Source organism: Paramacrobiotus metropolitanus, unplaced genomic scaffold, assembly GCF_019649055.1.
Source record: "Paramacrobiotus metropolitanus isolate TYO unplaced genomic scaffold, Prichtersi_v1.0 Parri_scaffold0000014, whole genome shotgun sequence".
In the NCBI taxonomy this organism is placed as follows: Eukaryota; Metazoa; Tardigrada; class Eutardigrada; order Parachela; family Macrobiotidae; genus Paramacrobiotus; species Paramacrobiotus metropolitanus.
This window is the reverse complement of record NW_026570234.1, coordinates 1,406,089-1,420,945: the sequence shown is the minus strand read 5'-3', so window position 1 is coordinate 1,420,945 and position 14,857 is coordinate 1,406,089. Positions and strand designations below refer to the sequence as shown.

The 14,857-nt window shown below is 43.0% G+C and overlaps 1 protein-coding gene across 1 annotated transcript; it reads left to right on the top strand.

The window, feature by feature from the left end:
• The first annotated feature begins 455 nt into the window (after positions 1-455).
• On the top strand, positions 456-11,612 carry LOC129584649 (calsyntenin-1-like). Its single transcript, XM_055476904.1, has 12 exons — positions 456-940; positions 1,015-1,116; positions 3,677-4,211; positions 5,210-5,571; positions 6,159-6,352; positions 6,560-7,036; positions 7,140-7,284; positions 7,868-8,180; positions 8,991-9,618; positions 9,770-10,007; positions 10,116-10,456; positions 10,896-11,612. The coding sequence occupies exons 2-12, from the start codon at positions 1,023-1,025 to the stop codon at positions 11,193-11,195; spliced, it is 3,627 nt and encodes a 1,208-aa protein (XP_055332879.1). The 5' UTR covers positions 456-940; positions 1,015-1,022; the 3' UTR covers positions 11,196-11,612.
• Positions 11,613-14,857: the final 3,245 nt, after the last annotated feature.

Sequence of the window (14,857 nt, the reverse complement as noted above, 5' to 3'; positions counted from 1 at the left end):
ACGATGAAATGTTTAAATGAGGTTTTGAATTTGGAATTATGTGAAGGGGCTATTTAATGGTCAAGCACTTATACCCATAATGAAGTATTGTATATACTCTGTACTTGTTTGAGCGAAGAAACAATTCCGTAGTCGATCGGTAGCTAGTGTATACTACTGTTATTTAGTTGTGTTGCTTTTTATGCTGCACAGTATTAAAGCGGGATATTCGAATAAATTCGCATTTTTTATGTATGCGTGATGTCTGCATTTTTATGACAAGTCTGCCAGGTCATAAAGATTTTTTTCTGTATTATTAGTCACCGTATTGCCAGACATAAACTGAGCCGATGATGTAAAGCTCTTCCCACGCAAAGCGCCGAGCAGCGTGAATTGCGCATCTTTAATGGCTTCAACGATTCCATTTTCCGATACCTTATTGTTAGGTTTTACTGCCGGATCGCTGTACAGATAGTCAGCGTGCATGCAGTGTTTTCGGTTGCATATACATTACCCTACAGCAGCCTAGAAAACAGATGCGATTTTAACAATTTCTTTGGCTAAAATATTTTTGAGATAGCGTTCCTTTAGGTAAGAAATTCATTCCGCGTGAAATACAGCAATTTGTTGGAGTATTCAGGATTTCCGCGAATTGATTATCCCGTGTTCTTCTTTGTATTTCTCACGCTAGTGTGCCACCGCGTCAAATATCTGGGGCGGGTTCGTTATAAAGGAACCAATCTCAAGTATACAGTAGTGTGTACAATGTAGATAGGCTACGTGCATAAATAATGAAGCCGTGCCGTGGTGTTGCGTACTTTCACTGCACAGCATGCCTATATTGATCGATCCGCTCCACACTCGGTGTCACCATTCCGGCATATACGCATAGCAGGTACATTACGCTTGGAGATCTCCATTTGAGTCCCGTTTTCGTGGATAGCGAACATTCCAGAACACTGTAAGATTCCTCCTTAAATATAACATTCCTCGAGAAATTTTTTTCCATTGTTTAATTTCCATACCTTTTTCAAGCACATCGGATGGCATGGAGTAGCAGAATGTACCAGCTCTACGCAGCCGTTGGGCTGTGCGCCGTATTAGTGTTTTTGGCCGCTCAAGAATGTGACGGACGCGGTAAGTTCGGCTGACAAAGCCTTACGGGTGTATTAATTGGTTTAATGTCCGAGTTCGCTCGGTATCTTGCCTTATTAGTATGCGATTGTGTTTCTTCTTTTGCTGGGTGATATAATTTGGGTAACTACGCTTTTTTTCGCTGTTGTAATACTGAAATGGTAATCGTTTCCGGTAGGAGATAGGGCGAATCTAAACGTCAGCTTATCCAGCGGATACGATATTTGCTGTATTTAGACAACCTTTCACAAAAAAGCTGCTTAGTTGTATAGTTACACAGTTTAAATCTACTTTTAGCTACAGAGCGACGAAAGCATTGTTACGAAAGTTATTGTTACGAAAGGATAAGAAAATGCTTACATGAAATCATTAGCTTAAAATTAGCATTAGGATTATTATTTTTTGTTTTTTAATCTACGGCGATCTAATATCTACACATCGATAAGACATACTACATAGTTATATAGAATGCATTTGAAAACCGTCTTTTTGATGTTCGAATATGGCCCAGATTTTGACCATTCGGTTAATTTGAGAAACGCGGAATTCTGATTTTCACAGATGCTGTGCATTGATTATTGTAGCTATACTAATTCGTTTATGCAAATGAAACGCGTATTGCACTGGTCAGGAATTATAATTAGCTCATTTGCAACTAATAATGTAATTGATTCGATCCAATATTTCGCCGCGCTACGTAATCGCATTAAGTTATGGCAAAGAATTTTCGTTGTTGTGATTATGAGGGTGATTTACGAAATCGCATCACGAAAACGGTGGAAACAGCACGCGGACGGTGACCATTTGCCGGCTTAGGTTTATAAACACTGTCCGTTAGCGTTAAGCCATCGCCGTTTAGATTAGCAGCGAAACCTTGTTTACGCCTCAAATAATCATCCGTAGCCCTGATGTGTCGCCGGCGCAACAGAATATTGGCAGTGACATTTCTTCCCGATGGGAAATCTGCTTTTCCCTTCAAAATGGACCCGTCAGCTGGCCGTTTTTTCGTCAATAATTTATTTCCCTCTTCCCTAAGGGCACACACGCAGTCGATCTTATATCTATCTTGGTAACCTTATGGTCTGTCTGTATAGCGCAGCTGTCGACAGGTGTGGAAAAAAGATTTGATGACTATTTTTTCCTACCACTCTGTCAATCCCAACATGCAGCTACTGAGAGCGCGTGTGCAGATAATCTGATGATGTCCTGTGCATGGGAAGAAATTTGTAACAGGAGAAAAGCGCATGCACGGCCCAATGAGTTCCTTTTGAATGTCGTTCGGGAAAAAAACTGATTCATCAAGAAAATCCATAGCTCTTGGTTACACGTCTGTTTTCCCGTGCAGATATGCCGGGTTCAATATGGAGCGCGGATGCCGGCATGTGGATTCGATAGTCCACACAATAAACACGAGAGTTGGAAAAGATATAGATATTAATCGATAATATGAGCGGGAGAAAATCAATTTTTGTAATTAGAATATCGGAGCTGTACTCGCTTTGTTCAGGCTGCTGCCTACGTACACATGCATAAGACATTTCCATCCGGCCGGGAAAAGAAATGCGCTGAGGAAAATGCCATGTGTACATTAGGATAGCCTGCTTACTTCCATATGCAACTGCATAACTGTAGAAAGCCAGTATATCCTGCATGTAGTGTTTTAAATAAACAAATAAATGTTTGAGTTTAGGTTACATCTACGCACAAAGAATACTACTTATTTAACGTAGCGTTGGTACCAAGTGGCCGGCACACGGAGCACAACATTTTCCCTGCACTGCACTGCGGCCATCTTGATCCAGAAAGGAGATTTAGGAAGAAAATATTATTATCGATTGACGCTGGTTATCCAAGTGATTTGCTCCAGCCTATAAACATGATTAAACACAGATCTCATCACGACCAAGTAGACGCTTATTCATGGCTGCTCATGAAGTACGCTTTTGACTGCACATGAATAATGCTGCTAAATGACCAGTATAGATGACGCATGCGCGGGCATTATTTGTCATAGTCAACAAAACTGTAATCAGAAAACTTAATGTAGATGATACAGTTACGACTTACGACAATGATACAGTTACGACTTATGACTGTCAGTATTACAAAAAATATTTGCAAGTTTGTGGAATTATGTCTGCCACTCCATATTTAACAAAATTTATACTGTAGTTACCTAATCACGTCATGGCTTTGTGTGCAGGACTATTGATCACATGGAGCTTGATCCATTTCACGGCGTTTAAATATTCAGATTGCGAGCCTTAGCCCCAGAAAGGCATCAATCGTTAATATTTGCCTACTGATTTTCCAGCAGCAGCGGGAGTTATTTATACCCGCTGGTTAAGTGCGCTCAAACAGGCAGTTGGTGATATTTTTTTCTGTTGACATTCACTACGCAGTAGCCACTCGAAAGACAATAATAAAAGGGGCAATTTGTTTGAGTTTTCACAGCTAGCACCAGACGCCAGCTGATTAATAAAGCCGGGGATTTTGTCTAAATGTTATTTACACATACGTATACACACACTATAATACAACAGCCCGTCGTTTCTTCTTGCAGTGCCCAAATTCGCCATCGGGAAGGACTTTCACACGTATTACGCCCAGTATAGTGTCGATTCCCCCAGTGAGCCGCACGATATCTACCGTGCCTACATCAAAGAGAATAGTCGGGAATTGCTGGTGGAACCGCGCATCTACGTCTTAGCACCGTCCGCCACCGACAGCCAGACCGATGCGGATGACGTCTGCGAATATAAAATTGTGCCGCCGGTACGCGTTGCCGCAGCGGATGCACTGAGCAACACAACATCACGACCTGGGAATAGTGAGGAAGATGATGAGATCACAAGCCGCAGCACCGTCTCGTCGCGCAGCAGCACCAGCAGTCAGCCTAGCGATGAGGACTACAATGATGAGGATGATGACGAGGAGGAGGAGGATGAACCGGAGCCGCTGCCCTTCATCATCCGTCCATCTAAGGAGAATAAACACGAAGCCATAATTGAGACCAGTAAAGCCCTCAACTGCGAGCACAAGATGGACTATGTCTTTGATATTGTCGCGGTCAGCTGTGCCGGCGACGTCTCCGAGAGGTATCTAGAAAGAAGCAGAAAGCTAATACGAAAATTACTTGAGATATCGATACGAAATATGAGATCATATACGTGACCTTCAGGTGATCATGCGACACAGGTGCAGCCGCGATTTCAATGCGTCGTATTCAGGTTGGCGACTGATGACCTTTGAGTGTTATTTCCGCGCCTTCTGTGGGCTGGAATGTAAAACGCAGGTCGTCGAGAATAAACAAGCATTTCATTAATTATTTTGTATTGTTAGTGCGTTTGGCAATTGAAGGTGGTTTCATTTGATTAATTTGAGTGTGTATGTGGTGAAAGCCATCGTGTGTTGATTCGAGCGGCGTCTTTCCAGCGATTTTAGCTGTTTAAATTGGGTCAACACCTTAGGAGAGAACGCACAGCTCCTCTGGGATGGCCAGACAGTCAGGCGGCGCTTGACGTTTTCCAAGCAATTTCATGTAATTTTCCCATAAAATTGAGTCGCCGAGGGGTCAGCTGAATTGTGCAGGACTGCAAACGATTATTTTATGGTGTCAATGTTACATCGCGAAAATAGTTCTGCATTCCCTCATGCAAAACAAACTGATTGGGCTGAATTAGGCTGTGTATAACACTAATAATAACAACACCAATACGCACTTTTTGCACTACATTTATACCTGCATATCTACAAAATTGTGAGCATATTTTCTTCAAATAAACGCGTTCTTGGTAGTTTAAGGACTCCAATACTATTTTACAGTTTTTTACATTGAGAGTCATTTTTTTATCCGGGATATTGGAGATTTGAATATATGCAGTTATCGATTTCAAATCGATGCCAGCGGGTATCGGTCACAGTTTACGATGAGATTAATGTGTTTTGAGCAAAGCAACCTTAACAGCTGGTGATTTTCCCACCATGCAGTTGACATATGATCCGCGTATTAACCGACAGGATTCCCGAAAAAACTTGCTATAATTATCCGACTGTATATATTTAAAATTACATCTAAAATATAGTCATCTTACAGTGCTCGGGTGGAAGTCAAAGTGGAAGACGTCAACGAATTCGAGCCGAAATTTTCTCGTAATGCCTACGAAGCCACAATGGAAGAGGGCCGTTTGGTGGACAATATACTGCAGGTGGAAGCGTTCGATGCGGACTGCTCGGAAGAATTTAGCCGCATTGCCAAGTACGAGATCTCCGACCCCATCAATTCCCCCTTCACCATTGACAATACGGGAGTGATTCGCAACCTACGTCCGCTCAACTATACACAGGAGCGCAAATTTTTCCTGTCGATTATCGCCTATGACGCGGCAGGGAAGAAATCGGTCTATCCGGCCACCGTCAACATCAACGTGATCCCCGTCTGTACGCCCCACTGGAAAGGTCAGTGAGGCATGTAGTCGGTAGTGGGGAGCAGTATTTGGTTGGATGAACTTTAAGATGTACGGGAACTTAATCGTTCGGAATACTTTAATTGTTCCCTTTTTGCCTCATCTGCGCAGACTGTTACGAATGCACTACTGTCTTGCTGCATATTTGTAAAACGGGGACCTGTGGCAGAAAAAATCATAACTAATTTCGTAAAAATGTAAACATTTAGTGTTTCCTTCGTGAAATTTGGAATTTTGAGAAATGTTGAATTTCGAGTTTTTTAGATAGTGTATGGTTTTTGTATATGAGCACGTATTATTCATTAGTATGTAAGAATTTATCCATAGTGGCCCAATTCGGAGACTGAGAAATATTGTTTATTTCGTAATGTTGTATAACCACTTTGAGGATGACGTACGGAATCACAGTTCAACGAAATTATGTTCAGAATTTAGAATTAACCCAGTCTGAACATTGAACTTATAAATTTACATAGATATCTTTGCGCCAGCATATAGTATGCATTATTTCTGGAGTGCATACTAGAAAAACCACCATAAAGTTGATAACGAGCTACAGCCTGTGCTTGGTGGTTGCAGTGAATCCCCAGAGAGTGGATTATGCTCCTGATACGGCCATGTTGAAACTGTATCCCAACGCCCAGCTGGATTTGTGTGAAACATCAATCATGCCAGGAAGCTGTAGCAAGATTGAGAAAATTACCGCGCATGTAACACTGAAGAATGATCATATTGGCAAGGGTTGCGACAGGGAGGACCAACTTCCGTTACAGGTTAGCAGCTAACACGCTCGATCCATTATAGACACTTTCAATGTGTGCAGCTATTGCATATACATACACATACCGGGCACTGGCAGTGTTGCTTTTACTCTGCCATTCCCCGGCTGATTCGGATATTAAAAAGCGCATGCGCTTGAACAATCATTTCACACTATCTTTCATAACCAATCACATTTTTCGGGCATTATTATTTAACAGGTCCAACGCAAGCGATGCGCATCCCGCATCCAGCCGCATTCCAATCTAATTGAACTGCTACCCAATCCGATTACGGCACAGGCCGACAGCAATCTGAAGATGGATCGCAACAATAGCCTGCCCGGCAGTAATGTACTGTACTTTGATGGGACGAGCACGGCCATTGTGGTACCCTCCCAGAAACTCAATCCCGATCACTTCAATCGCTCTTTCACCATCACGACATGGTTGAAGCGTGATGCACCGGTCAACAGGACCACCTACGATCATAAATTCGCCAAGGAGCACGTCCTATGTATTAGTGATGATCGGGAAAGGTCACGGCATCATGTGGCCGTGTATATCCGCAACTGCCGGCTGGCATTATTGCTGCGCCGCGAACCGCGGGCCGGTGACCAACCAACCGTCTTCCGGCCGGCGGAATGGCGCTGGAATCTGGATAACTATCTGTGCACCGGTGAATGGCATCATTATGCGGTAAATATATAACGCTGATTACAGGAAACGTCATCGGCTGCGTAAATTTAACGCCCCTTAATGTAAGAAATTTATGGGTGTGTTGGTGTTTGTGTGATGGTAGATTTCGGTGAAATATCCGGATGTGAAGTTGTTTATCGATGGTAAGGAGTTTGATGATGATTCGGCCACGGAGATCATCGACGACTGGGCACTGCATCCCATTAAAGGACTACAAACTACCACCGTCGTCGGCGCCTGCTGGCAAGGTTGGTGATTACAGTACTTACTTAATTTTCAGCTTAACATAGCCGCGTGCCACTCCTGGTTTTATAACGAGACCTTTGCGACAATTCATAAAATAATATGATTATTGATTGCTTGCTTTTCCAACCGTACCAATGTACATCAACAGCGAATTTTTGTTATAGGCGATTATATGCAGTATAATTAAGCGTCAGCTGACGTAATGTTGGCAAAAAATTAAACACTGAAAATTCAGAATGGTAAACTGGAATTGCGTTTTTTGTCTTACTTCGACTTCGGAGAAATCGTTTCCATTGTACTGTGTCGCCGTCTGTAGATTCCCTTATTCAGCTGTATTAACTATTAAGGAGTGTTTTACAGCCTGTGCATGTTTACCGAAGCCCGTGCGTTTTGTATATATGGAGAATTGTTAATGTTTTTTCGTTTACCATCCCTCTCATGTCCCGCTTGATATATGGCGCTCTTAGTGCGGCGAACTGGCCTGTCAGCGCACCCGCGTTGGCATGCCACATTGATCATGCTAATAGCCACCGCCGTTATAATGTACCGGCTTCTCACATTCTGTTTTTCCCCGTACTACCACAGGATCCCAGAGCCGTATGGATCAATATCTGCACGGCTATCTGGATGGGCTGTCACTGCTCGTCAACGAGACCGAGGAGGAGAGTGTGCTGCAGTGCATGAATAAATGCGCCGAACGACTCACACTGCCGCCGTCCACCGTTAGCTCCTCGGAGCGGGCGGTGTTCTCCATGCTGGATGGGGATGAAAATGAGCTGATGGTAGAGGGCTACGATACCAAGGCATTCCAGGACTTAATTAACCAAATCGGCTATGAGAATGATCGCATGTATCCGGCAGCGGGCGTCAGATTTGTGGATCTGCGCACCACGTTTACGTAAGTCAACACTGTTTATGATTAATCCTGATGCTTAATAAGTTAATGCGCTAAGAGCTCAGATGCCCCTCATGTAACGGGAAGCCGTGAGCATTGACCTTACGATATATGGCATGGGTATCGAAATGTCATCAATGGAAACGATGCTGTAGTAATTATTAACCGTGTTTCCTTCCTTAAGAAAAACTAATGAATTATAGTTTTTATGGTAATTCATTAGCACTGCCAGTTGTGTTATTGTCGACATAATCTGATTTGGAGCGGTAGAAGCTACCTGCACATTCGCCTGTTCATACCGCATGCAGGACTAAAGACCGGGATACCGCGTTCCTAGCTCAGCTTTGCTTTTAATTAATATGTGTTTAAGTAAATAATTCATGAGGTCTATTTTAAGATTATTAATTACTTCGAAAACAGTATTTGTCTGAGGAAGATAATTGCGCATGATCATAGATATCCGGCACACCGGGTGTAAAGGATATTAAAAGGTCACGAATCCCTGGTATTTTTCTGAGTGATAGACTGCGTCACGCCTGCATTTTCCATCTTGCAGTCGGGGAAAACAGTAATCCCAAGAAAACATGTTGGTTGATTAATAATGCATTAAGCAGCGGTGGGAGTTTGAGAGAAATTCAATTGATTAAATGCACGCCATTAAATCCGCTGCGTCGAGACCAACCTTCCTAATAATCCCGTGAAAAATGATTGAATCAGCCAGTCAACCTATTGTACCGACCACTTAGCGTTCCTTGGCCTACCTGTTTTCCTCTTGATTAAATCATCATGTACGTGCTTATTTTATTTTTACAGCTGTGCTCCTGCGCCGAATGATGGCAATACCACCATTAGCCTAATGAAAGACCTGCCCGATGTGCGTCTGACCCTCAAGGTCACGGAAGCGGTACCGCCGACCGTGACGCTTAGTGGACCCAGCACGCTCACCATCGACGGCATGGACAATCCGCAGCCGGATGTTTTTCGTATGGGTGTGAAGATTCTGGACTCTCTGACAATTTCCGTTATGCGGGCTTCCTCGCCCGTTCTCATGGCCCAGGAGCAGAAGACCAGTTTAACCCAGACCGATTACGAGGCCATGGTGCGCAAGTTCGAACGCGATGTGGTACTGCTGGACTCGTGCACCATTCGACTGAAGAATGAGCGCGCCGTTGAGGGCGTTACCCTCAATGTGTCCGAGGGGGCGGTACGATCGGCGGGAATGGTGGTACAGTTGAGTCAGCGCTCCACGGGAGAAATGGAATGGGTGATTAAAGGGTCGGGTGTCAACAATGAAGTACCGGAATTCTTGAATGTGTTGCGCGATATCCGGCTGAAATTGGACGAAGGCAAAATATCCAAGTATAACGATCTCCGTGTGAAGGTGGCGGTTTTCTGCACAGAGATGTTCAGCAAATTCCCCTCTGTCGAATATATTCTTGAGGTATGCTTGTCAGGTGCCTGAAATTATTGAGTAGATCAATTCAAAACAAAATTATATCCACTGGAATGATAACCGGAATAAGAAGAAAACAAATCAATCACATCTATTCAGCATTGAAACGGTAAAGGTTAATTAGGTTTCTTGCCTGCAGGTCGATTTAAAGAACTTTGAACATTTGGAGAAACTGCTAATGCATCCAGTACAGATTCCCACAGTCGTCCATCGCAGTCTGCCTAAAGCTCAGCTGCAAGCTCATAATGAGCATGTACAGTTAAAAGAACCAGTTATGCTGAAGAAGCATGAATTCGAAGCATTGTACGGTCCCCATTCCGTCTTTTCCGTCCCTCAATTCCATACCGGCTCCGATGTCGGTCACATGAGTTCCACTGGTGCGTATAGAAATGATTATAGAATAAAACTATGTTGGAAATTTCTTGTAAAGAGTACTACGCTGCCCTTTTTTAATCTTCTTAATACTATTCTTGCATGTTCATTAGGTGCTGCCATAACCGTGGTTGTGGTGATCTGTGTGTCATTCTTCATTTTCATCGTGTTTATTGGAGTGCTGAAACTGCGCAGCATTCACCTAAGATCTCGCAACACATCGGAACCGGACCTGCAAGCCATGCATAATCGCAAGAAAAAGTCAAAAGTTTCATTAAAAAACTTACGGAAGCTCCGTAAGTCACTGAGCAGTAAATCGCGTCAGTGTGAGAATCATGACTTTGATGACGAAGACGACATGGAGGATGACTTAGAAAGGGGCACCGCATCCAAGCAAAAGCCGGATATGAAGTGGGATGATGAAGGAATGTCCATTACAGTCAATCCACTTGAAGTAAGGTTGTTGGCACTGATTGCACATGCGAGACTTTGTTGTGCATCGCAGGCTAATAAGTTGCAATGCTTTGCACGTGTTAATCACATTGTTGCTTTTCTTCACAGTTATTTGATTCTACATTTCTACTGTATGTTTTTATACTATGCGAAAATCATTTTTGACTATTGGAATATTGTATCTGTACAATACTGTATAAATTTTAAATCGACAGCACCGTTGTAAGTCCTTTTGCATTCAGTACTCAGTTTGAAGTTTTTTAAATAATAATTAACTTGCTGAATTAAAGTGGAGGAAAAAAGTTTTTTATGTAAAGGAATTGATGATTAATTGTTGCTTTATGCCTGGCCCAAACAATTTTTTAATACATAGTATCCATATAAAAACTTTAGCCATATGCATGTATAGTTTATGATGATGGATGATGGTCTTTGCGCAGGTGATGCAAGCCGGCTCGGAAGGCGAATATGAAGATGACGTGGACAACGAGGAGGACTATCATGTTCATGACGATGATCTAACCGACGAAGAGAAGGAACACGAGGATTGTCATCACGGTCATGTGCTGGAGGATGAGGACTCGGCCAACGAATGCGAAGAATGCTCTAAACCCAACCGATGCGACATGATCGTCCCCCAGTCACCCACCATTCGACGCAGTCAGAGCTGCACGGAAGCGTTCGCCAAGAGCAAGGATTCTCGAATAAAGACCGATCTGGAATGGGATGATAATATCTGAAATGATTGAAACGTAATTTCGGACACAGAAACTGTACGTCATGACCTTTGTATAATGGAACGTCCAACGCGAGTTTGCCGTTACGTGGAGGTTTTACCGGCGGCAACATGCTTCTTTTTGCACTCATTAGTCATTATAGTCTATCCTGATACAAAATGTAAATTTAAAGATTTGTTCTGGTGATGGTGGCTCTTTTAAATTAGTTCATGGTCTGTTACTCAAGGGATCAGTGCGTGTTTCTTGTAATGCGTATTAATCGTTATGGCTGGAGTTTTAATGTACATCATTTGAGTTTTTTTGTTCCTGAGTCCTAATGGCATGGCTGCAGTTGAATGCGCAGTATTATTTCCATGTGTTGTTGGTCCGTTCAGAAGATCGCAGTTTTATGGAAGTTTTCTCATAAACAGTGGCTAAATATGTAGTGTCGAATATAGCGGCGGTTTTATTTTCTCATTACAGGTTGAAAACGTTTATACTGACCATGAGTATAAAACGAAGTGGAAAAATGCACATTTTATCTTAAGCAATAACTACCAGCTCAACAATGAAAAGCATTTGTGGTCACACTACCTAAAATACATACTTTGAATTTAGATGTTGAAAAACAATCAAGATCGTTGGAGCCATTCCACTGATTTGGTCTCACGTTCAACGTATCTCAGCAGTTGCCGAATTACACCTAACCACCTCAATTAACGCTGCTTCAAAACCGCGTGAGAGCAAGTCTCTCTCCAGTCATGTCTCATATCTTCCTGCTCACAAGACTAAGCATTTCCACGACAGCGTTATAAAGGTAGTATAAAAAAGTGTGTACGTCCATGGAATAAAACAGGTGAGCCATTTCTTCGGGAACTGCATTCTTCCGGCGTTCCCTGCCTCATCTGATTGTGTCATACTTCGATTCTGTCTTTACAACGGACCATTCTGACTGCACTCGTACATTGTGAACAAAGGATCACCCACGTATCCAGATTCCAGATTTCCTGCTAGTACAAAAATGTCAAAACTAACTGACCGGAGCGAAGAGAAGGTCTTCTTAATTCAGCTCCAACGCTTTGCTTCACTGTGTCCGTTACGGAAGTTTCATCTATGACGCCGTCACGCGCCTCCACATCGGTGGAATCCCGCGTACGGGCTGTACAAATATTCTGCAATGCCTTCATTTTTTCTAAATCCTCTTTACGACGCATTATATTTTTTTGCAATTTTTTATTATGTAATTTAGAAAATTTTCTGACATTTATGTCCATTATTGAGGTGCATTTTCTTTTGTCCGTTATAGAGGTGCACTTATAGCATTTAACGCCCAAGCGTTAAATGAGATTAACGCAGAGCGAGCGAGTGTGTCTAGGCAACACCTGAAGCTCCCTTCAGCGTGCTCCATGGACATGTTGTCATTCACAAACTTATTATTTCGCGACCAGAAAAAATGCAGCCCTCCCTCCCGCCGCTCTTTCACGCACAGCAGATGCGTTATCATCATATTCATACGCACAGCAGATGCGTCCTACCGTATACCCGCATAGCGGATGCTTGTTTTTTCGTTACTCTTCCTTGATTCTGTCTTCATTTGCCATTGATTCTGTGAATTTGTTCATTTATGGTGATTAAAGGGGTGTCCGGCGCGGCTCGTATCATACACCTGGTGACCGGCGACCGCCCTTCAGTGCGTCGTCTGGACATCACCCAGGCTGACCATGATCACTTGCCCCGGCATCCACAAGCGGCAACAAACGATCGCGAGCGAGCTCGACAAGCGTTAATGGGCTTTTAATTTGGGCATCCAATGCAGTACTGTCACAGACTGCTTCGGTATCCATCGGAGAAATTGTTAAGGCGCATTTTGCGGGCTTAATTTCATAAAACCTTATGGTATGCAGAAAGGTTTAATTGAACAACCGAACACGTCCCTGCAATGGAGCACGCGTTCGCGAATAACTGCTATTAACGCAGACTACGTCAACAACAACGACGGCGCGTACTGAATTATCTTTATTTGATCCTTGGCCAATGGGTGAAGACATAGCTTCTGAACATGAGTCACCGGCGCAACCGGCCCTTCGTCCTTGCCAAAACAACCCCCGTCTCCTCGCAAAAGAGGGTGGGTTGGAGGGAAAAACGACCTGTTACATGTAAAGCAACATTACTTCAGCACAATAGCAAGTGAAATGTACTAAACACAAAGGTACAACCGCTTTGCCACATCGACAATCAGAGATGCATTGCTTGTTCAAATATCGGATGCACATCCCAACGACACACCCTAATGGCTTTTCTCGGCTGGACACTGGTCAAATAGTTCGTCCGGCCTTGCAAATACCTCCGCTGTGTTAACTGGGATCAGTTTTGCTGATTCTGTATAGTTTTGATTTACGAGGAATTGTGTAACCTACAAATTGATCAGACGCAAATAAATCGGGCTGGTGGAGGTATTCTAATTCTGTTTATTTTTCGTGCCCCTACAGCTCGTAAAGCAAAAAACAAAACTGAATATACCGGTAACCATTTTTGTGATTTTTCGAACATCTGCAAAACCATTTTTCCGAATTCTCTTTGTTGGTCATAGTCGACGCGCATTCAGCGTTCCCAATACTACTGCTGCTGCATTTCCTGATCTCACTACCGCTAAACTTATAATTAAGCGCTGTCGCAAGAAAGCTCTCGATCGCGGCTCTCCGGCCGCTTCGCGGGTTTTTCGCCGATAAAACGAGCATTTCGGAAAGGCCTTACCGAATATTCTCAGCGCCTCGGCTGCCACCGGATAGAAATATCCCTTTCCTCAACGAAAGCATGCATCCGCCGCTTATGCTTACTGTTTTCAGCCAGTTGTGTCACACTCCGAGCTTTCACCGAGCTAGTTGCTCTACTGGTTTTAGTTATGAGTGTTTGAATTTAAGTTTAAATGACATTTGCTTGTACAAGTTTGAAATAAATAATGATTTTTTCTGAAGGTGTGACTATTGTCACCGCTTGTCACCACCTTAGGCTATATTGGCAGCAGTCAAAGAGGCGGCGACAATAACCTAATGGTAAGTCATAAGTGGGTGATAAATTCGATTTTTAAAAAGGGGGTGACAATAGCCGAAGGAGTGAAAGGGGTTTAAGGGGGGACAACAGCCATTTCCTTTTTCGGGACCTTTATCAACCAATGCGGGTTTTAGTTTTGCAGTTCGCAACGTCGCCTTTTTATTGCACGTAATTTAAAAAAATTTGCCCAGCTTCTATTCTTTTCTAAAGAAATCTGTTTAGTGAATATACAAAGTACTGCCTATTGTTATCGTACGCGTACTACTTTTAAGTGCATATTTCGATAAACGAGCCAGTCGATACTTGGTTTAAGAAACTAACGGTATACAGTAACTATAACCTGGAAAGACGAAGCGAAATAGAGGAACTCGTTGCAAATTGGTAAGTTAATTAAAACAATGTACAGAGTACAGTATCTGTATTCGTTTCAATGATGGCGATAAACTAGCGCCACCAATTCGGCGACGAAAGTGAACGCGAAACAAAAGTCGCGCCACGAATAAAGTCATTTCTTTTTAGTCTGATTGCTTCCGAGACATTATTCATTATGATGGTACTGTAGGTTGCACCCAAAGTTCGGCTATCTTTGGTGTCGTGACAGACGCCAGAAAACCAATGGATCCTCGTAGAGTCGT